Genomic DNA, 24,002 nt, shown 5'->3' with positions numbered 1-24,002 from the left:
GAGAGAGAGAGAAAGAACATCACATGGTGATGGTGAGCCGGCGCAGACAAGGGAAAAAGCCAGCAGGGTCGTTGAAGGATTGACTTCAGCATTTATACCAACAGTTCCTTCCAAGCATCAATTACTTTTCCTTCAAAGACTCTATGCTGCCTCGGTGGATATCCAGTCACTGTTTAAGTTTTCCCAAGAAGGAGCATTCCTTCTAGAAGCCTCAAACGAGAGGGGTCCTTTTCTAACCGACTATGGCGCCAACAATCTTATCACCCACGAGGATTAGACCGTGGCCATGACTCTGGACGTGACCATTCACGACCGGTCAACAGAAGAAAGGTCTCTGCACCATTTGTTCCGAAGACCACCGATGGTTCGAATGCCCTAAACGATCCAGTAATCGGCAGAACTCCAATGTCGAACCTTCCACCTCCGAAGACAAGTCTGAGGTCCAATCTACAGACACTTCCAAAAGCAAGCGTGTTATGGTTATATACCATCATGCGCAAGCTTGCATTATTACATCAGTGGCTCAAACACATCCTGCCTCTCCAATTCCAGCCTCCGGGTCTACTCACGTATTGACACTAATTGGCTCTATTTCTGGCTATCCCATTACTATCCTAATTGACAGCGGATGTTCTCACAATTTTGTGGCCACAGCTATGGTGCAACGCTTGAAGATACGCACCACTCGCAGTACCCACACTTATGAGATTGAGTTGGCAGATGGATCAGGTTTTAATTGCAATATGACGGCTCCTCGACTTTCCTTTCGCATTCACCAATACCGTGATAAGATGATTTTGAGGTTATGCCTTTGTCCCGATACGATATGATCTTGGGTCAACAATGGCTATATCAGTATGATCCTATCATTAGTTTCCGCAACCACACTTTACAGTTTGCCAAAGATGGTATGGACATCGATCTCCAAGGTGTTCGCGATCAACCCTCCACACCAACCTTGTCTGCATTACAAGCAAAGCGGTGGGTTGGTAAGGCCGATTGCTCTTCAACACTCTTAATGGTTTTCTCTACTAACGGAGACGGTGCCTGATCAGAATTCTAAGGTCACAGGTGGCATAATTGGCACAACCCTTCTTTGCCCCGCATTTGGATTTGTTTCCTGCACAGCTATCTCCAGTTTTGCCTCCTCGACGTCTTGTGGATCATCCAATTGATTTACTTCCTGGCAATTCGCCACCAACTCGTGCTCCGTATTGGGTCTCTTTTGCTGAATCCCAAGAAATTCAATGCCAGTTAACGTAACTCTTGGACAAGGGTCATATTCGTCCTTGTTAGAGTCCTTTTGGTGCACCGGGAAAGAAAGATAAGTCAATGCGACTTTGCATTGATTATCGTGCCCTTAACAAACTGACCATCAAAAATAAATATCCTCTTCCTCGCACTGATGAATTATTTGATTAGTTGCTTCATGCCAAAGTATTTTCCAAGATTGATCTCAAGTCCGGATATCATTAGATCTGTATTCGTGAAGGTGATGAGCACAAGACTGCCTTCCGCACGAAGTATGGATATTATGAGTATTTGGTCATGCCTTTCGGGTTGACCAATGCTCCGGCAACTTTTATGAGCCTCATGAATGACATCTTTCGACAAGTTCATGATTATTTATCTGGATGATATTCTCGTATTTAGTGCTTCAATCGATGAGCACAATAACATCTACATGCAATTTTCCAGGTTTTACGAGATAATGCACTTTTTGTCAATCCAGAAAAGAGTGAATTTTTCAAGGCATCACTAGAGTACCTCGGGTACATCATTTCAGCCGAAGGCATTTCTGTTGATCCTAAGAAGATACAGGTTATTCAGGATTGGCCGCCATCGCCTTTGACAGTCATAAGCATTCAGTAATTCAAAAACGTTATCCAATGCATGATAAGGAATTCTTGGCAATTGTTCATGCTTATCGAGCATGGAAACATTATCTTTTGGGAGCAGATTCTATTGTGAAGACAAATCATCATTCCTTAAAGCATATTTTCACCCAACCAATTATGAATGCACAACAAGGTAGATGGGTGGAGTATCTGGCAAACTTCCATATGGCTATTGAATATGTTTATGGCCTTTCTAATGTGGTTGTCGATGCTCTTAGCCAAATGCCTCAAGCCTTAGCAATGGCGATTTCTACAGTTCAAATCGACATTCCAACAGCTTTTGTGGATCATTATGCAAACGATCAAGATTTTGCAAATGCTTTTCGAGTGATTACGACTCCGCACTCTAGTCCTTCTGATTTGAAGATTTATGCAGCTTATTCTCTTGTCCATGGCTTATTATATTATCAGGATCGCATTTGTGTCCCTCATAACACAAGTATGCGTAAACTCTTGATAAAGGAACATCATGAGGTTCCTTATGCAGCTCATCCTGGTATCAACAAGACATATCGGTTGCTGACAGCTTCTTATTATTGGCCTCAAATAAAGCAAGATATTATAAAGTTTGTTACAGCATGTTTTTCTTGTCAACAAATGAAAGCCAATAGACAAGCTCCAGCTGGTCTTCCACAACCACTTCCAATACCAAATGAATGTTGGGAAAGTATCAGTATGGATTTCATTACATCTTTACCTCGTTCTTTGAAAGATAATACACAGATAATGGTGGTGGTCGACAGATTGTCCAAGATGGCATATTTTATACCATGCAAGAAGACGGCTCAAGCTCCAGATATTGCTTCATTATTTCTTCAGTACGTTTTCAAGATACATGGGATGCCAAAGTCCATTATTTCAAATCGAGATCCTAAGTTTACAGCCTACATGTCATTTTTGGACTTCACTTTTTAAATCACTTGGCACAAATTTATTGTTCAGTTCAACCTATCATCCACAGACAGATGGCTAAACTGAAAGAGTTAATCAAATTCTTGAAGAGATGCTTTGACATTATATTCAATCTCCCTTAGCATCTTGGGAAGATTATCTACCATTGATGGAATTCGCTTACAATAATTCTCATCACACAGCAATAGAAATGAGTTCTTTTCAAGCCGCTTATGGTCATACACCAGTTGTGCCATCAAACTTTGTTCTTCAACACAAGGTGGCATTAGCAGATCAGTTAGTTCAAGAAATGCAAGATGTTCTTCTTTAAGTTCGAGATCAAATGATTCGAGTTCAAGTACAATCTCAACAAGCAGCTAACCGACATCGCCGACATGATGAATTCAAAGAAGGTGACATGGTTCTTTTGTTCGTGGCTCCTCATCGATATAAAACAGTGAAATCAATTTTTCCAAAATTGCGACCACGTTACTATGGTCCTTTCAGATTTTTAAGAATAATTTTCCTTTGAGTTATAAGTTGGAGTTACCACTTTCATGGGGAAAGATTCATCCGACTTTTCACATATCATGGATCAAGAAGTTTGTACAAGGAGATTCTCCCATTCCATATATTTCAGAATATGTTCCAGAGATTGAAGATGAGTATATGATCTTAACCCAGAAAAGATTCTTGATGTACGACAGAAAGAAACTCAGCAGAAGATTATTACAAAATTCTTAGTACAATGGAAAGACTTGGATGATTCAGATTCAACTTGGCAAAGTAATGAAGATCTACAACATTACCAAGAATTACTTCAAGAGTTCTTTCGCTAACAACAGTCACTTATATGACCATGAGTCTTATTTTATTTAGGAGGAAATGTCAATATTGTGACTTAATTACCCTTAATGACTCTTAATCATTGAAAGGACACCAGTGAAGGGTCACACCTTGTCACATGCGTCATCATCAAGGAACACGTCTCTTCAAAGAGACACATCTATTGATTAAAGGACACACCTCTACGTCCAAAAGACAACTATTTATTCAAGAGTCACACCCTTTCGTCAGGGATGTGCCTCTTCATTTGTACCTCTTCGGGCCCTATTTAACAAGGCCTTGTGTCTCAATGCAAACAACTTAGCTTTTCGCTCTCTAATTATCTTTAGTTCTTGTATTCAATTTTAATTATGTCTTAATAGACTAGGAAGCCCTCACAGTTCCTTAAGAGACCATTTAAAGTCAGGTCAATACTTTGTAAAAGGAAGTCCTCACAGTTCCTCAAGTGCAGGCAGCCTTGGAAATGTCTCAAGAGACACATAAGAAACAAACACCGGCAACACCTTAATCTTAAAGAGGGTGGTTGGGTTATGCCCAGAATTAAGAAAAATCAACTTCGTAAGATGAAAGCCAAAGATCCGGTTTATCCTGAGTTGCCTCCATGGTATTATGAACCTTTCCAGGTTACAAAGAAGATCAATGATGTGGTTTCCTTTTTGGCATCACTTGATGATCAGAGGATTCACAATGTTTTTGGTGTAAGTCTCTGACAGAAGTATCAACAAGGGCATGAGCATCGGGTGCCTACCATTGAGGACCCACCAGAAGTAAAATAGATTTCGTAAGTGGAATGGATTCTTTTTTGTTGAGACCAACATATGAAGTTTGAAGTTCAAGAATTACCCTATGCAGATGCAAAGTGGGCAGATGAAAATTTTTTACGAGACCCTGAATCTTACACATCTACAAGGAGTGCTTCAATTGCAGTCAACTCATAAGAAGTCACACCTATGGGGGTGGGACACTATGTGATGCTCTTATTTGATTTCACGAGTAGGAGACACTACGGTGATGGATGTCTAATATCGCGAGTTCAGTCTGCATGGAGATGCCCACGTGGTAAGGTGAGCTTCATTGTGGTCTAGTCCATAGTTGTTTGCGTATAGCGTACGACACCATACCATACGGATTTTTTACAGAAATTTTTTTTGGGCATTTTTTCAACTTTTTTTTTTGCATTTTTTTAAAGAAAATGTTATAATTCTTTTGGGAGGTAATGGTCTTTTTTTTGCTTGTCTATGGCTGTTTGAGCTTCCTCTGTACCATGATGCTTCCCTTCTTTTTTAAATACTCCATATCTTGAATTGGAAATACCAAGTTAATAAGTATTTTTTTAAAACACCGTATTTTATCGTGCGATAAGAAAAAAATTTATATCATACCATATTTTCCGTACAGTATCGTACCTGACAACTATGGTCCAGTCATGCATGATAGTGGGTCATGTTTGAACACATGAATTGATACTATGATGAGCATTGCATGGATTTAAAGGCATGTGAATTATTTATAATTCTGGGGCGAAGGAACTGACCATCCTAAGCAACCGAAAGTTGTGGATAATAGCACATACAAAAGCTAAAAAGAAGTTATTATTTCACAAGATAAGATAAGTGAGATTTACAACTACAAGCTTTCTGCTTTTCATCAATTTTGCAGATATAAAAGGGGGAGATGAGGAGCCGCGCGCGGGGGGGGGGGGGGGGGGGGGGTGGAAAGAGAGAATGAATTGATTTCTATAGATCAGCATTGCACCTGTATGGAATCTATACGGGCGGTACGGCAGAAGGCTGAGGATTTTACATCCAGCAGTGCAATACGCAGCAGCACAAAACAGTACGAGCCACCGGGTACTGCAATGGAGCAGCTTGTAAGCAGAGGTTGCAGACTTGTCCTTTTCAAGTAGTAAAATTTTTGGAATGCATGTCAGTCTGATCTTGCTAACAACAGGAGTACGGGCATTCTCGACATCGGGCACCAACCCCATGGTAATTGATGGTATGAATGTTCCTGTGCATGCCAGATCTGAGCACAATGTATCTCTACCTCTCCAACATGTTGTCTCCAGATTTCTATAATGAAAGAGTATCCGAACAGAGGGACAAGCCCATACTTTGGCCCCCACTAGTGTGTCTGGGCAAGAAGCACTTAATACACATGCACTACCTTCTCTATTGCCTATCATATTTGCATGGTCTTGTTGATGTAAAAGTGAATTATTAAGATTTTACAGGCAGATCCTATTATGCTATGAACCTGTTAGAAGTCATCTCCTGTTAGAAGTCATCTCCTGTCTATTTGTATACACCAGGGCCTCTGTTGTGGGTGTGCCCGCCCGTATATCATTTTTCCACACTCCCCGTATTTTTTCCCTATTTTTCCCATTTTTTCCTAGTGGTGGGAGGGCTGCCAGATGATGCCAGGAGCACCCCAATGCTGGCCGACTGGATCTTCTTCAGGCGTGGGCATCAGGGCTGCTGGCCGACTGCTTTTCTCCAGTCGTGGGCATCAGTATGCTGGCCGACTGCTTTTTATCAGTCGTGGGACTTTTCTCCAGTCGTGGGCACTCTCTGCTGCTGGCCGACTGCCCTCTAGGAGTTGTATATATTGCCCCTCAGCCCCCACCACTTTCTCATTCAGTATTTCCGGGATCTTGTGTATAGAGAAGAGTTTACACACCTATCTCTCTGTGTTTCTTGTGCTGATTATTTTCTGCAGTCTACTTGCTCTTGTCTACCCAAGTTTGGTTATCATTTCCGCTGCATATTCTGACATGGTATCAGAGCCCTAGGCTCTAGGAGATCTTGGGCGTTTTTCTGAGCAAGAGGGGGAGCAACAGGTTGCTGATTGGTGGACTGTTTCGGGCTGAACGGGAAGAGAAGGTGCAAGAGGAAGGCGGGCAAAGGTGCTGGACAGCCACTTGCAGATTTTCAGATTTTTTTTCCCACCCACCCACCCTTTCAGGTTACTCTCCGCGATGGCAGATTTACTAGAGATGGCTGAGAAGCACGTGAAGATTCTGACTCTCCCCACGTTCCCAGTGGATCATCAGTTGGACGGGTCCAATTACGGCATATGGAAGGTCATGATGGAGTCAGTTCTGGAGTCATATGACCTTGCTGATTTTATTATCATCGGGGTGCCACGGCCAGAAGCTGAGGAAGGGGAGTTATTATCAACGAGGAAGGACCGCGAGGCACAGGCACACATGTGGGATCGTGTCAACACCAGGGTCCGGTCGTTTATTTTCCTCAATTGCACACCACAGGTGATCAACCATGTGAAGCACATGACGCTAGCGAGAGGCATATGGGAGCACTTGGCTTCTTTGTATAACAGGGTGTCACCCATGAAGCGGATATCCTTGGAAGTGCAGATGCGGGTTATGAACCCTACAAAGTCCTCGACGATGCGGGAACACATTAACAAGCTGCAGGCCCTTCAGCAGGAAGTCCTTCAAGATGGGAAAGAGATATCATCCGAAGATATGGCCATCACGTTACTTTCCCACTTGCCTGGTCAGTATTCTGCTTTCTATTCCTCGTTGATCACGAGTGGCAAGCTCAGCACCATTACTTGGGAGGAGCTTGTGCCAATGGTCTTGGACCAGGAGGAACATTTCACGAACCCTCCTCACGGCGAGGCCTTAACTAGCCAACGGTCGAAAGGCCGTAATACCAACAAGGGCAAAGGGAAGGCTTCACCGGAGAAGTCTTCTGAGAAGAAGCCTGATCCAGAACGAGAGAAGCTGAAGGCCGAAAGATCTTGTAATGATTGTGGCGAGAAAGGCCACTACTGGAGGAAGTGCCCTAAGCGGACAGGGAAGAGTGCTGATTCCTCAGCCTCAGCTACGAAGACTCCGGCAATTGTGCACTTAGAGATGGTGGACTCCGATGCTTCATCATCTTCGAGCGAGGAGGCAGTTGGCTTCACCGCGAAGGATACCCGGGAATGGATTCTCGACAGTGGTGCTTCCAGGCACATGACTCCATCCCGTGACTTCTTTCTTGATCTGAAACGGCAGTCAGGTCGTATCTTTATTGGCGATAACTCCACTATTCCGATTCATAGTGAGGGCCAGATGGAGATTATTCCCGACGGCAAGGAGGACAAGCATGCTTCCCGTGTTCTTTATGTCCCTGCTCTGGGTTTTCATCTTCTATCAATGCATGAGGTATGCAAGACTGGCTTTCGGGTGGAATTTGAGGAGCATTCAGTTGCTCTAAGGGACCGTGAGACAGGCAAAGTTGTTTGGGAAGACGGTGTGGAGAATGGCATCTACAAGCTCTCTGCACTCTCCTCATTGACAGGCTCTCAGGTCGGAGATTTGTGGCACTTTCGTTTTGGCCACTTAAATGTGGATGCTTTGTGGCGCGCCTTCCGGGACCAGATGGTTGTTGGCTTGCCAGATGTTGGTAATAGGCAAGGACGTTGCAGTTCTTGCATACGTGGTAAGCAGCACAGGGAATCCTTTCCGAAGCAGGCTTCCAGGCGGGCTTCGAAACCATTGGAGTTGATTCACACTGACTTGTGTGGACCACAGCAGATACCATCCTTGGGAGGATCTCTCTACTTCATGCTGCTTGTTGATGATTGTACCAGATTCACGTGGGTCTACTTTCTTTCCCAGAAGGACCAGGCTTTTGCTCGGTTCAAGGATTGGCACGTGATGGTGGAGAAAGAGTCTGGATTTCAGGTCAAGACTCTCAGGGCTGACAAAGGAGGTGAATTCTCCTGGACTGTATTTTTCCGGTTTTGTGCAGATCATGGCATCAAGAGGGAATTTGCCAATACCGGATCGCCTTCAAAGAATGGAGTTGTTGAACGTAAGAACAGGACTGTGGTGGAGATGGCGAGGACCATGCTGGAGCATCGTGATCTTCCTCGTCCACTTTGGGGTGAGGCTGTGGCAACGGCTGTCCATACCATTAACCTCCTCTCCGACGACTTCTGTACCCCACATGACTCCATTTGAGGCATATTTTGGCAGGAAACCCGATGTCTCGCACTTCCGTGTCTTTGGGAGTGACGAGTATGTACATATTCCGAAGAAGCAGAGGGGGAAGCTTGACTCCGAGTCTCGCAAGCTGGTATTTGTGGAGTATAACTCTCTTTCCAAGGGATACAGGTTGTATGATCCAGAGAGGAACGAGATTGTTGTCAGCCGGGATGTGGTCTTTGACGAGCATGTTCCAGCATCCACTGTCGAGGAGCCGCCACTTCTTGGAGATCCAGAGGAGTCTGATGATGATTCCTAGTCTACCACTCCAGTTGATCCACCTCAGTCATCACAAGAGGTTGAGCCCGCAGCTGGAGTTGAGCCCCCGCGACCACAGGAGGCTCCACGATCTGTTCAAGTACCTAGGTGGTTGTTAGACACCCTTCGGGAGTCGGGTGTCACGGAGCTACCCTCCGAGTGGACCACAGAGGACGGCCCTCGAAGATCACATCGAGTCCGAGATAAAAGCAACACGACGGAGCTTCTTCAGGTGAACTATGCTCTGATGTCTCGTATCATGCGGGATAAAGAGCCCACTTCCGTAAAGGAAGCCCTTTCACAGGATACTTGGAGGGAAGCCATGCAGGTGGAACTTGATGCCATCGAGAAGAACAACACTTGGGAGTTGGTACCGAGGCCGTCGAAGCGGTCAATCATTGGTGTCAAATGGGTCTTTAAGACCAAGTACGCGTCTGATGGGTCGGTGGACAAACACAAAGCCACGCTTGTGGCTAAAGGTTATGCTCAACGGCCAGGCATCGACTACGAGGATACCTTTGCACCGACAGCGCGGATGACCACGATTCGGACCGTTCTTGCCCTTGCTTCTTCTCAGAGGTGGCCCGTGTACCAGATGGATGTAAAATCTACGTTCCTTAATGGTGACCTGCAGGAGGAGGTGTACGTTGAGCAGCCTCCAGGCTTTATTGTTCCAGGATCGGAAGGGATGGTTTACAGGTTACGTAAGGCCTTGTATGGTCTTAAGCAGGCTCCCACGGCTTGGAATCAGAAGATTGATTCCTTCTTTATTCGGACTGGATTTCAGAGATCGGTTGCAGATCCGAACCTGTATCTCTTTCGGGAACGCGGCATGGTCACACTCATCATCCTTTATGTGGATGATCTCATTCTCACCAGCGGTCATGTGGAGCACATTGGAGTGACGAAGGCTGCCTTGTCAAAGGAGTTTGAGATGACCGACTTAGGCTTACTCCACTTCTTCTTGGGATTGGAAATCTGGCAGACCCAGAGGGGGTTTTTCGTCTCTCAGCAGCGGTATGTTCATGAGTTGCTTGAGGCCTTTGGGATGGAGAACTGCAAGCCTATTACTTCGCCGATGGACCCGAACACAAAGTTAACCGTTACATATCCTTGTGAGCCAATTGATGCCTCGCAGTATCGGAAGTTGGTTGGTTCATTGATCTGGTTGCTGAACACCAGATTGGACTTGAGCTTCTCCGTGGGGCTGTTGAGCTCTTTTATGCAGACGCCATTGAAGACTGACGCAGGATTACGGATCTTGCGGTATCTGCAGAGTACGAAGGATCTGGGACTCTTTTACGCAGGAGGGAATGGAGTCAAGCTCCAAGGTTGGAGTGACTCAGATTGGGGAGGAGATCCAGACACGAGGAGATCTACTTCAGGATACACTTTTACCCTCGGCTCAGGAGCAGTTTCTTGGAGCAGCAAGAAGCAGCCAACTATTGCCCTTTCTTCGAGGACAGAGGCAGAGTATCGGGCTGCTTGTGGTGCTGCTTGTGAGGTTGTATGGCTGCGGAGGCTGCTAGGCGAGATTGGGTTTCCACAGAGGGAGCCCACAGTCATCCAATGTGATAACCAGAGTTGTATAGCTATTGCTCGGAACCCGGTTTTCCATGCCCAGACCAAGCATATAGAGATACACTATCACTTTGTACGTGAGAAGATCTTGGCGGGTGACATCTTGCTACTTTATTGTTCGACGGAGGACAATGCGGCGGACCACTTCACGAAGTCTCTACCTCAGGCTACGCTCAGGCGGCACTCCAGCTCCCTTGGGTTGGTTTCACAGCCAGGAGCTGAGAGGGGGTGTTAGAAGTCATCTCCTGTCTATTTGTATACACCAGGGCCTCTGTTGTGGGTGTGCCCGCCCGTATATCATTTTTCCACACTCCCCGTATTTTTTCCCTATTTTTCCCATTTTTTCCTAGTGGTGGGAGGGCTGCCAGATGATGCCAGGAGCACCCCAATGCTGGCCGACTAGATCTTCTTCAGGCGTGGGCATCAGGGCTGCTGGCCGACTGCTTTTCTCCAGTCGTGGGCATCAGTATGCTGGCTGACTGCTTTTTATCAGTCGTGGGACTTTTCTCCAGTCGTGGGCACTCTCTGCTGCTGGCCGACTGCCCTCTAGGAGTTGTATATATTGCCCCTCAGCCCCCACCACTTTCTCATTCAGTATTTCCGGGATCTTGTGTATAGAGAAGAGTTTACACACCTATCTCTCTGTGTTTCTTGTGCTGATTATTTTCTGCAGTCTACTTGCTCTTGTCTACCCAAGTTTGGTTATCATTTCCGCTGCGTATTCTGACAGAACCATGGGTGATCTTAAGGCTTATAAATGAAAGTCTCCTTAAGGCTGGTCCTACCTCCTATCTTATGATCCATGCCAATCCCACACCTAAGCATGAAGATTGTGTAAGAGAACCCTGCAAGAAAAAGAACCAGCGATCAGCCCTTCTCACCATCAATGAATCCCTCTCATCTCACCATCAATGAATCCCTCTCATCTCCAACTGTACAGCAGTATGACCAGCTCTGTGCAGCCAGCAACAGTATGAATGCATCACACCTGTACGGAATCTATATGGGCATACAGCAGCAGGCTGAGGGTTGTACATCCACTATAGGGCAGCTGTACAATCAGCAGCAGCAGAAAACTGTGTGAGCTGCCACGTACTGCAGTGAAACAGCTTGATTTGGAGAAAGTTGACACATGAAGGGTTGCAAGCACAGCAGGTAGTGTGTGGTCTTGAAGACCTGAAGACTTGTCCTTTTTCATACAGTAAAATTTTTGAACAAAGTGTCAGTCTGATCTTGCTGGGAAAAAGACAGGCCTAGGTTGTTATATTATCAAGTGCTAGAGTAGTTAATTGTGGTGCACCACCTTCTCTATTGCCTATCATATTTGCATTGTCTTGTTGATGTGAAAGCTAATTATTAAGATGTTATGGGCAAATCCTGTAACACTATGAGCAATGGGTGATCGTAAGGCTGCTATAAATGAAAGTCTCTTTAAGGCTGGTCCTACCTCCTATTTGTGATCCATGCACATGAAGCTTGTGTAAAGGAAGAAGACAGCCTAAGAGAGTGACTCTGGAGATAAAATTAACTTGATAAAAACATAAGAAAGTGCAGAGCATGATGCTCACTGCTGGAAGAATTTAACAACATGTGAGACAAGCTGGATAAGGTTCCATGACTTGCATGGAGCATCTTCAAGTCAATGTAGTAAGTCATACACTTCGAGCACAGTTCTCGAGGACTCTTGCTGCAAACCAGGGGTCTAAAACATTAAATGGAAGCCAAACGGTTGTATATGGTTATCCATGCAGGAAAACATTTGTTTCATAGTAGAAAGATACCGCAAAAATAAGCCAAACGGTTGTATATGGTTATCCATGCAGGAAAACATTTGTTTCATAGTAGAAAGATACCGCAAAAATAAGGCAAAGGGAATTTTCACAGTGCATACACTGATTATCGATCATTGTCCTTACACATAACAACTCCTGCCCCAATAAGTGAACGCAACTGCCTGCATGCTTTTCATGTATTTTAGTTCGTTCTTTGATAAAATCTAAATTAGTAGCAAACCTGCAACTCATTTTCCTTGATGTAAGCCCACATACGTTTGACCACCTCTGATCGTGAAAGCTCACTTTCTCCTGTACCGAGAAACTGAATCAGAGCCTCCGAAAGAGGAAGAGGAGCCATAAACCCACCGCCTCTTGCCTTCCCTCCCTCCTTTTCTGGAGCCTCCTTCTTCTCTATTTTTGGTCTCTTGGGCTTCGACTCTCCTTCGTCTGCTTACAGTACCATATGTCAGCTCAACCCTTCTCTAGTTTAAGGAAGAAACACAACAGACTGCACTGTGTACCTCCTAGACTGTCAAGAGGCCAAATATGTTTGGTGAGCAGCTTATTCATTTTGAACATGTCAGTTGATTCGGTTCCAAAGACTGCTCGTAGAGCATCATCACAGATTATCTTGCGCTTGTTTCCTGGGTCTTGCAGGTTTTTCTCTCGAATGTATATCCATAGAAATTTGACAACCTGCATCAACAATTTTTCGTACAATCCTCATACATACAAACAAACCATTTAAACAAAAGATACCTAGGACTTTCTTTTTGCGGAGGGAGTTACACGTGTCTTTGCGTGCATGTGAAAAGAACACACACACACACACACACACACACACACACAAATGAGGGTGTGCATACGTATAAACACAGGCACACACACAAACACACACGAGTGTGCATGCTCGCACAGAAATACATGTGTATATACATACATATACATGTGTGTATGCATACATATACACACGTAGGTATATGTATACATGTGTGTATATGTATATATATACACACACAGATGCACACATGCACACACTTAGGTGTTGAGTTTGATCTCCAGGAAGCGTTAGCCACTCAGGCAAGGGTGTGTTCACGATACCTGGACCTTTTTCAAAAAGAAAACTTATTGCAAGCAACTTAGATTCTAAGCCTTCCATCTGATCTTATTTGATAAGATTACCTGGGTCCTTGACAATTCCTCTTCTCCCATCACAGCCTGAAGCTCTGGAGAAAGTCGACATAGTTTTGCAAACCCACCTCCAGCTGCTCGCTTTTTCTTCTCCTTCTGTAAGCTGCAAACCCATACATATTCCACCCTTTAATCAACCAAATCAAAGGCTAGGTTTCAATCTGATTGATGATGTGGCAAAACACATGAGACCTTAAAATGACACTTGTAATTACATAGAAAGCCTATATATACCAAATAGAAAGTTCAGGTTATTTCTGAAACTTGAACAAAAACCAAAATGTTATCTTAACTCCATGAGAGCCTACGTACAAAAAGCTTCAAATCAACTCCATCATCCATAACATAGACTGCATGCTATGACATCCCCACTCCTGTAAATAATGTCCAAGGGTAGGTGCAGGTTCATGCATTATGCCACCTTAGTAGAAAAATCTTCATGCACAAACCATCAAATTGTTTCTAACATTTCTCCGGAGGTGAAAGGCAGAGTCAGCCATGATGCACTAAAAAGTGTTTAATTGGGAAATTGCACCGCTTTGAATAGAAAGAATAATATAGACCAGCTGGTCACAACTTTGAATATAGACCAGCTGGTCACAACTTGGACGAAGACTTCAAAAAAAAAATTGCTTGTCCGCTAATATGGCAGAAAGCTATGCCAATAGAAAGTTCAGGTCATTCCCCAAAAAAATAAAAAATAGAAAGTTCTGGTTATTCCCAAACTTCAAAAAAAAAAAAAAGAGAGTGACCTTGACTCCATGAGAATCAACTCACAAAGCTTCAAATCATCAACTGCATCACGCATAGCACATATTACCTGCTATGACATCCCCATTCATGACATCAATGCACAAGAGTAGGTGCAGATTCATGCATAAAGATATGTCATTGTCGAAGACAAATTTTAAATCTATAGAGCATGTGGAAACTCCGCATAGAAGCTTAGGCGATTTCAAGCCACGCACAAGCTAATGAAAATTCAATTGCCCCGAACATAACATTGATTATGAGAACATAGAAAAGGAATGATGAAATTTGAAAGTTTAAGTCCAAATAAGAAGAGCTATTTTCATGTCTATGAAAGCCCCGTCTTGCTTAAGCGTTAAGAACCAATGCTCCACCCTCAAGTTACCATCCCGGGTTTCACCTAGCTTCGCCCCATCTATCTCAACAATGTGAGATCTGCAAGGCAACAGTTCCTATGTCAATTTCCAAAGATCTTCAAGATTCCACTGAGGAGGAGGGTGAGGTTATTAGTGATGTGTTGATAATTCGAAGGTAGCGAAGGCAGTAGCTCTAGTAGCATTTCTATTGGTGATCGAGCCCATGAGTTTGGAGCAGAGCCAAAGTCTACCATTGGACGAGACCCGAAGACCAACAAAGGAGGATAGAGCAAAGGTGCATCATGTGCCTCAATGCTCCAAGTTTGCGTGGAGGGGATGTCATGTACATCACATCTGTGAGTGCTACATGGACATGGAGCTTACTTGCAGCCGCCACTTAGGCAAGATAAGTGAAAGAATATGGTCTGATTTTGGTAGTTTTGATAAACCCATAGACACCAAAGGTGCCCAAAGACATGTCCCAATGGTTGGGACACAAGTTAGGGCACAATATGAAAATGTTTTTATGGCATTTTTTATGATGTTTTATGGCCTGAAAATGGATGGCCAACTTGAATACGACTTGCCATCAGATCCCTATATAAAGGAGGTCAAAGGTCATTCTTGGCATTCAAAGGCATTGTCTAGAGGTGCATCTTTCAAGCAGCAGCCCAAATTTGGATCACCCAATTGCAGTTCTAGTGTTTTATCAAGAGGATAGTCGTATCAGCAATACAACTTTTTGGTATGCATGTAGCTAGGTTTGCATAGCATGCAAAATTCCAATCTCTGTCTCCCGAGTCCGATCTGTGTTTATCATTGTATAAATCCATCCATTGCAATACTCTGAATTTGCCATCTTTTTTTTTTCCTAGGAAAAGATACTTCTATTACGTATGAAAAAATTAACATAAGGGAGATTTCAGATCAAGCAGGGGGGAAATCTCAACCAATCTAGTGTCTTGTGCTGCCAACAAGGTCCCATATGAAAAGATGCCATGATCCCACTCTCATGAACTCGCCACGCTTTCTCTCTCTAGCCCTCGAGGATCCCTAATCCTAGCCCAAGTGGCCATGAGCGTGTGCATAATTTCACACCAAATCCTGCAAATGCACTGTGTATCATAAACCAAAGTGCCCTCCATGGCCTCAATGCATCTAGCCTTCCAAATGTGCCAAGCTATGATGTTAACAATGATCTCCCATCCAATGTCCATCCTCTCTGCTTGCGATACATAACCTCACTTAGGTAGGTCTTGAAGACGGTGTGCGGTCGCTGGTGGGTGATGGCCTCTACTACACCACCAACAAGCACACAAGAAGAAGACACAGCGGGATCAGAACTCGGGGACACCAGAATCCCAGCTCCAAGGGCTCTAACCGACCTAGCAACTGTTCCCAACCCTCCAGCTGACTCCTTGGGCTTCCACAAAAGAAAGCTAGAGCATTTTACTGGCATGGTTTGGCCTGAAAGATGGCCATACAGCATGAGCAGCATGGGATTTTATTCAATAAAATGACTTATAATGTTTACAAGTCGGTGTGTTTACACATCATTAAAGACGGGCTGGACATATTATTATTTTGGGCATGGATAGGTGGACAAAAGGAGGATGAACCTTGGGCATCGAGCCAAGAAAAGCATAAAAGTTGATATTTTTGGGCTAAAACTTGGAGTACAAGCCAAGAAAAGCTAAAAAGTTGATATTTTTGGGCAAGCTCACCTATTTTGGGCAAAAAGGGAAAAGTGCTGCAAATATAGCTAGTTGACTCTATTTAAGAAGGGATTGGGGATTTTTTTGGAGGCGCACATCACTCTGGAGCCTTCTCTCTCTCCTCTACTGGCCGACTTGCTCCTTACCTTCTATAGAGCTGGTCGACTCCTTCCAGGCCAGCCATAGAGCTGGTCGACTTCTGCTAAGGCAGCCCCATGGCTGGTCGCTTTCTCCCAAAGCCTGACAGGGCTGGTCGACTTGTTTATGGACTGTTTATGGAGCTGTTTTTGGGCTGATTCGACTCATTCGAGAGCTCTTATGGGATTGTTTATGGCTCTGTTTTGGGGCTGATTTGGCTCAAAGTTCGGGGCTGTTTTGGGCTCCGTACCTGGTTGTTTTATGGACAATTTATGGGCTGTTTTATGGACAGTCTATGGGCTGATTATGAGCTGATTATGGGACTGTTTTGAGACAGTTTATCGGAGGGCTTTTGGAGCTATGTTTGTATCTTGGCTCTAGACTGAGATCTGGGCAAGAGATGTGTTGATGCTTTGTGGAAAATCCAGTGCTGTATGCACCCACACCTTGGGATTTTGTAAAAGCTTCTATGTGAATAAAGAAGTTCCTACGAGGGGCCGGTCGTTCCAACTCAGTGCGGTGTTATTATATTGTTTATTATTCTTCCACTGTGTCTTCATGCTCTGTCTGGTATTTGAAGTGTTGGTCTACTATTGTTCCGGGTCCCCAGCTTGTGACAATGGTATCAGAGCATAGGCTTTCTCGGAAGCAAGAGGCTTCCTTCCAACAATGAGAAAGAGAAAAGATCAAAAGTAGGGACTACACTGACCAACAGTTTTTCTATTGAGCTTATGAAGCAATCATGAGCATGAGCCCCCTCTCTTTCCTTCTTTTTCTGTGTGTCTCTGTCTAAGTAGATAGCTTGGTCTAAGGATTTATGGATTCACGGATTTTATCCTCGAAATATGGAGTTGGTTTTATGTGCCCGAGTTCAGCACTCTTTCCATATGGATATTGTGGATTCTATAGATCAAACTTACAGACAAGTTATATGGAACCATATCTCAACATATCTTATGAGGAGATAATTCTTTTGGCTTCATGACGAACCTGGTAGAAAAAAGCTAAGTATACTTTGAGTTTTGCAAAGTTGGTGCTTTTTGCAAATTTTTGTCAAGTGTTTTTGGACACTTAACCCTTGTATGCCCGTACAAGGAGAATTCTATGTTGTTTGTTTGCCTTAAATTATTTCGGGTAAACATTATAGTTGACAAGCTTGGTTTATATGGTTTTTCTTACGAATATGTCCAAGGACTATGGACTCAGTTTTTGGCTCCTTTTTGCTTGGATGGAGTATGTTTTTGGCTCCCTTTATTCGGGATGCAGTGGACTTCTAAAACTCACGGATATTTCATGGATCGAGGATATGGATTTCTTTTATCGGCCGAAATGCCTATAAAACTATTGGCGGCCGAAATGCCTGTAAAAACTATCTGTCGCGGACATGCTTATGGAGAACCAGGATATTTATGCCTGTGACTTATTCTCATCTTATCTTCTACACTTGAGCCCACCTCTCCTTCCAGGTCTGTGACCAGGATACCACCACGGAGTGCACGTGGTAGAGTGCACTTGAGCCCACCTCTCCTCCTAGGTGTGTGGTCGGAGTACCAACACAGAGTGCATGTGGTAGAGTGAACTTGAGCCCATCTCTCATCTAAAGTGTATGTTTTGGATACCGACATGGAGTTCATGTGGTAGAGTGGACATGATGCCTTGTTGGCTGTCTACGCCAAGGGTCATGTGATCTGGATTCACTCATGGAAGGGTGGTAGCCCTGATGAGTGATGACATGAACAGATGGAAGGGTAGTTGCCTTGGTGAGTGAAGCCTCGTGGAAGGGAAAACCCTGGTGAGCATGTTCATTCATGGAAGGGTGGTAACCCTGATGAGTGAATTCTTTCTGTGAACTCATGGACGGGTAGTAACCCTGGTGAGTGTCGCATGAACTCATGGAAGGGCAGTCTCCCTGGTATGTAAAGCCTAATGGAAGGGGAAACCTTGAAGAGCCTCGTGGAAGGGGAAACCCTTGTGAGCATGTATGGTTTCATGCAAGGGTTGTTGCCCTAGTGAACCATATGGCTTAGGCATGCATATGGATCATAGGGGTGGTGCCCTTATGCAGTCCAATGGCATGGTAAGATGTTTTGTGGCTATGTATGGTGCTTCTTTACTTTTGCAGGTGCTTAAAGTTGCTTTTGGAATTATGGACATTTGAGACATAGTTGGCTCTTGTGCTTGTGTCTATTGATCATCTGGCTTATGGATTTATGGATATTTGGGTCACAGTTGGCTCTTGTGCATGTGTCTAGTTATTATCCAGCTTATGGAATTATGGATTGTTGGGACACATTTGGCTCTTGTGCTTGTGTCTGGTTATCATCAAAGTTGTTGACTCAGAATATGGATACTGTTTGTTTCTTGATGCGGTTGGCTTTTGTGCCCGTATCTGACTTGGGATCGTGGATATGGATCTATGGCTGAAATATTATGAATTGGCAATGCATCTGCTATTCTTGAAGATTATCTCAGTGGTATCAAGCTTATACAGTTGCGGCGGACAACTGCTTTATAAGACGGAGATGTCACCATTTGGTCCCTTCACCAGTCTTGACTAGAGTTTCACACATTGGGCGGAACCAAGGTGTGAACGGGGATTTTCCACAGAAGAAGGCTAGAGCATTTTACTGGCATGGTTTGGCCTGAAAGATGGCCATACAGCATGAGCAGCATGGGATTTTATTCAATAAAATGATTTATAATGTTTATAAGTCAGTGTGTTCACACATTATTAAAGACGGGCTGGACATATTATTATTTTGGGCATGGACGGGTGGACAAAAGGAGGCGCCTAGATGAAACTTGGGCATCCAGCTAGGAGAAGCATAAAAGTTGATATTTTTGGGCTAAAACTTGGAGTACAAGCCAAGAAAGCTAAAAAGTTGATATTTTTGGGCAAGCCCAGCTATTTTGGGCAGAAAGGGAAAAGTGTTGCAAATATGGCTCGTCAACTCTATTTAAGAAGGCATTGGGGCTGTTTTTGGAGGCGTGCATCACTCTGGAGCCTTCTCTCTCTCTCCTGTGCTGGCCGACTTGCTCCATATCTTCCATAGAGCTGGTCGACTCCTTTGAAGACAGCCATAGAGCTGGTCAACTTCTGCTAGGGCAGCCTCATGGCTGGTCGCTTTCTCCCAGAGCCTGACAGGGCTGGTCGACTTGTTTATGGGCTGATTTATGGACTGTTTATGGAGCTGTTTTTGCGCTGATTTGAGAGCTCTTCTGGGACTGTTTATGGCTCTATTTTGGGGCTGATTTGGCACGGAGTTCGGGGCTGATTTGGGCTCTATACCTGGCTGTTTTATGGACAATTTATGGGCTGTTTTATGGACAGTCTAAGGGTTGATACGGGACTGTTTTGAGACAGTTTATCGGAGGGCTTTTGGAGCTATGTTTGTATCTTGGCTCTAGACTGAGATCTGGGCAAGAGATGTGCTGATGCTTTGTGGAAAATCCGGTGCTGTATGCACCTGCACCTTGGTATCTTGTAAAAGCTTCTTTGTGAATAAAGAAGTTCCGCCGGGGGGGGGGGGGGCTTCCGGCTCAGTGCGGTGTTATTATATTGTTTATTGTTCTTCCGCTGTGTTTTCATGCTATGTCTGGTATTTGAAGTGTTGGTCTACTATTGTTCCGGTCCCCAACTTGTGACACCCAACCTCCCTATTTGCCACAAACCTCCAAAACCTCTAACCTTCCAATTACAAGCCTCTCCTGACCACAGCTAACATCTAGCTGACCAAAACCAGTCCCAACTAACGCATAACTGCTCAAATTCTGCCTCTGAATGTCTCCACTTGTCCTCAATCAGAAACCTGTCTTCCAGGCTCCTCTACTGTCCTCCAGCATCAGCTTACCTGACACACATATCCCCGGGATCTTCCTAGACACTCTGTTGACCTCCTTCTGACCCTTCTCTGACTGAAATAGATTGTTTTCTCCCTCAGCAATCTGACACAGAACCGGTTGACTCAGAAGCCTTTACTGAGACAAACATCTTCTCCAAATGTTCTTAGACATCCACAGGCCCTCAAGCACCTCTAAACTGATCAAGATATCACAGTACAAGCTCTCTGCTGAGTACAGCTGACACACAGCTGCTTCCGAAATGACTATCTTCACAAACCGACTCACCTGATGCAAGTTTTCTCTCCTCTGGATCTATTGGCACTTCTAACCCTCAGAACACTCTATCCTCGCAAGAACCCAGCCTTGTCGACACTCAGCTAATATAAACTTGGTTGTACTTGCCACACATAAACAAAACTTAGATCCCTTACCCATCTGACTCTTGATTGCTAACTCAAAACTGTCAGTTCTGACCCACAAGCACTTTCCTTCAGTCTAAACACACCAAACCAAGCGGTCTACACAATCAGCTGACCATTATGCACAACTGACACACAACTGACTCGGAACCTTCTCAACTCAACTTACACACACTGAGTCAACACTGACCCAAAAACAGATCCCCAATCTTCAGACTCATACTTACAAGAGCTCACCTCCATAAACTCAAACAAACAACCAACATCTCAATAATCACAACCAAAACAACAAAATCAAAGATAAACCCAAACTCTCTGTCTGCTGCAGATATACCAAAACACTCCACTATCTCAACAGTCCTAACCTAGGCTCCAACATAAGAAGAAAACACAAAAGAAACACGAGGATCCCCCTCAAGTGGACCACAACAACACAGCTTCAAAACCCTGAACCACTGTCACGCACGACAAACTTCTCCACACTGAAACAGCACTCAGCTGATAGAAAGCCGCTACAGTCGAAGAAGAAAAGGTTTACACACAGAATCTAGGAAACTCACATCCTAGCCAATCCTCCGATCTTTAGCTCTTCCCCCACTCTGACCCAAACAATTCTCCCACACTACGCTTGACCACTCTTCTGCAACTTGAAAATATATGCAAGAACTCCAACTTGCAACAAACAGATCTGCAAGAGCCCACTCAACCGCAGTCTCTCACTGGTGGTCTCTCCAGTCTCACCGCTATCAACCACACTGAAACTTCACCCTTCTCTCTCTTCTACCTCGTCGTCGCCTTGCCTTCCTTCTAGAAACTGCGCCGCCCGCTTCCTTTGATCATCCATGCTGTTTCTATTTTCATTTCACGCATTTGCTTTTATCCACTTGACCATGCGCCGTTTTTCGCCACCCTGGATCCTTGCCACACCATGCTATAGACATTCCCTATATCTATTTATCATGTTTAGGATGGGCTCATTATGCTCCTCACAATGACATCACCCACGCACTCCCAGCCCTGCATGGAATAAGCATAACAAATTAGCCCTATCTTTTTCCCACTAGGAGCTTTCACTTTCTAACAAACGTCACAGTGTTCAACATGAGTGAACACATCTCACCTCATTCTTGGCCAATAATATTGCCTTTCTAGCTTCTAAATTCATGCCCCAGTGACCACCAGTAATAGCGTCATGGAGAAGAGCTGGCATGAACTACTTCATGACACAAAGTCCGCCTTTGTAAAAAAGCCAACCAATGCCCACTCCCACTGTGTACCAAATTCCTCAGAATCCACGTACGTGTGCTTCATGTCATCTAAGAGCGCTCTTTTCCAGTTGGAGTAATTTTTTATCTTCGTTGATCAGAAATAGGGATGATAGGATTTGAACCTGCGACATTTTGTATCCAAAACAAACACGCTACCGAGCTGCGCTACATCCCTATTAATCTTGATTCATTATTGACATCCTCGATCTAAAACAATTTGATTAATTATAATCAATAATTATAGGTATTGGCTACCAGCAAAAAAAATCTAGTCTCTTATCAACAAGGTTAAGTCTAGTGTTCTAAAATCAAGTTCATTATTCCCTTCCTACTCAAAGCATCGGCCACTGGGTTGGCCTTTCCTGGAAAGTACTCAATCATATCACCAAATTGCTGGAACATTTGGCTCCAACGGTGCTGACGGCCACTCCACTGTGCTCTTGGCATTGTCTGAATCCAGCGTAATGCCTGATGGTCAGTGCGAACCTCAAATTCTCGGCCATCATCCTGTATTATCACTTGCATTTTTGTGTGAGGAGTCGTAGGAGCACCACAATATTTGTGATTAGAGAGAAAGACAGTGTCCACCAGCAGGCAGCCCAATGCTCAAGCCTTCAAAAGAGTCAGTAACCCCTAAGAGTTCCACATTTCTGGTCCACTACAATGTAGAAGCGGGTGATTCATCTCATATAGAAGAGCATTGCTGGTAACTGCAGCAAACAGCAAAAGCAACATTTTGTGCTTTTAAAATAGTGCAAATATTGTACGCACTTGTTTTTGTTACTTGCTATTCGCAGATATAGAAATGTCTGAGCTGAGCCTTGTCTGCTACTCAAGTTTAGCCAAGCAAGGCCATAGTCTAACACAGGTTATGCTCAAAGAACCCCTTGTTCTTCTCCATTGCAACATTCTAGCAAGCCCTTAGCTGCAGCGTCAATGCTGATATTACTATCAGTAATCTCTCCACCTTTGCTAGCCTACTCACATGATATGTGATCTACATTTCTTGCCTTTTGAGAGTATATTAACCATACTAGTGACAGGAAACATCGTGCCCAGCGGCTGCAATCCGCGTCAGGCACCTGCTTATCTTATGTTTATCTTATCCTAAGGCATTCTGGAAGAAGGCTTTGGGATGAACCTGCTACTCCTCATGTTATCCTATAGAAAGCAAACTTGAAAAGCAAGAAGAGCTATGGTTTGTGTCCTACCTGTCTTTTTTTACTCTGTTAATCTTGGCTTGCAAACGCCTGGAATCCTGTTCTGGCTTTCTCTCTAGTTCTCCTTCTCCTTCTTCCTCTACATCTTCATCCTCCTCTGCAGCCTCCTCTCCTCCATCTTCTTCTGATTCTTCTTTCACTGCTGTGGCCTCTTCTTCTTCTTCTTCTTCCTGCTGATTCTGATGATGTGTTAGCAAGTACAGGTCCACCTGCTCTCTGACAAAGGCTTTTTTGTCGCGGAGGTCGATTCCAAGCTCCTGCTCTAACTGTCTCCGAATCGCAGAGGTGGTTGTAGTGGTGAGATCGGCTTCTTGCAGCAGCTCGACAAGCCTCTTCGCTATGTGTTCATCAGACACCATTTTTTTGGCAGAGAAAATTAGGGTTTAGCAGAAACGAAGAGAGAGAACTGCATTCTTCGAAGCAAGGTTCTCGGTCTCTATTAAAGCAGAGAGGAAAAGCACAAAAGAGCTAAGAAACTGCTAGAGTGGAGAAGGCAAAGGTGCCATAGCCTGGAGGCTTCAGGGACACAAACCATCGCCAAGAGAGGAAGTGAAGCCAAGCTGGCCTGGTATGAGATGTCGAACGTCGCTATTTTCCCTGTAAAAATGGTCCCTAAATTTATTTGTGGGTTCTGAGTAGCACACACACTCAGCATGTCTTCTAGCTTCATCAATCTAAATTTTTGAAAATTTTGAGGATGCATTTTTTCTTCCATGATCAATTTGACAAGGTTTTTTTCAAAATTTGTCGTGGCTAGATTTTTAAAATTTTCAAGAAGTTACACCCACGGCTGTAGTCTGTTAAAGCGGAGAGGAAAAGCGCGTTCAAGCATCGCTAACTGCACAGGTGGATGT

At 44.2% G+C, this 24,002-nt stretch overlaps 1 protein-coding gene across 4 annotated transcripts in view; it reads right to left on the bottom strand.

Moving 5' to 3' along the window:
• The window catches only part of LOC147614788 (uncharacterized), a 32,164-nt gene extending 8,410 nt beyond the window's left edge, over window positions 1-23,754 (bottom strand). For 2 of the 4 annotated variants that reach the window (XR_015262986.1, XM_086780130.1), the window contains exons 1-4: window positions 23,140-23,753; window positions 13,431-13,542; window positions 12,770-12,944; window positions 12,487-12,695 (exon numbers count right to left, since the gene is read on the bottom strand). Coding sequence is in view for 2 of the 4 variants with exons in the window: in XM_086780130.1 (XP_086636256.1) it covers window positions 12,487-12,695; window positions 12,770-12,944; window positions 13,431-13,542; window positions 23,140-23,507 (864 nt within the window). In the remaining 2 variants the exon portion in view is untranslated. Of the gene's footprint in view, window positions 1-12,486; window positions 12,696-12,769; window positions 12,945-13,430; window positions 13,543-23,139 lie in introns of all 4 variants that reach the window. The other 2 variants (XR_015262985.1, XM_086780131.1) reach the window with 2 other exon arrangements.
• Between the last annotated feature and the right edge of the window lie 248 nt (window positions 23,755-24,002).

Source organism: Cibotium barometz, chromosome 41, assembly GCF_041138505.1.
Source record: "Cibotium barometz isolate CiBa-2024 chromosome 41, ASM4113850v1, whole genome shotgun sequence".
In the NCBI taxonomy this organism is placed as follows: Eukaryota; Viridiplantae; Streptophyta; class Polypodiopsida; order Cyatheales; family Cibotiaceae; genus Cibotium; species Cibotium barometz.
This window is presented reverse-complemented; position numbering and strand designations above follow the sequence as displayed.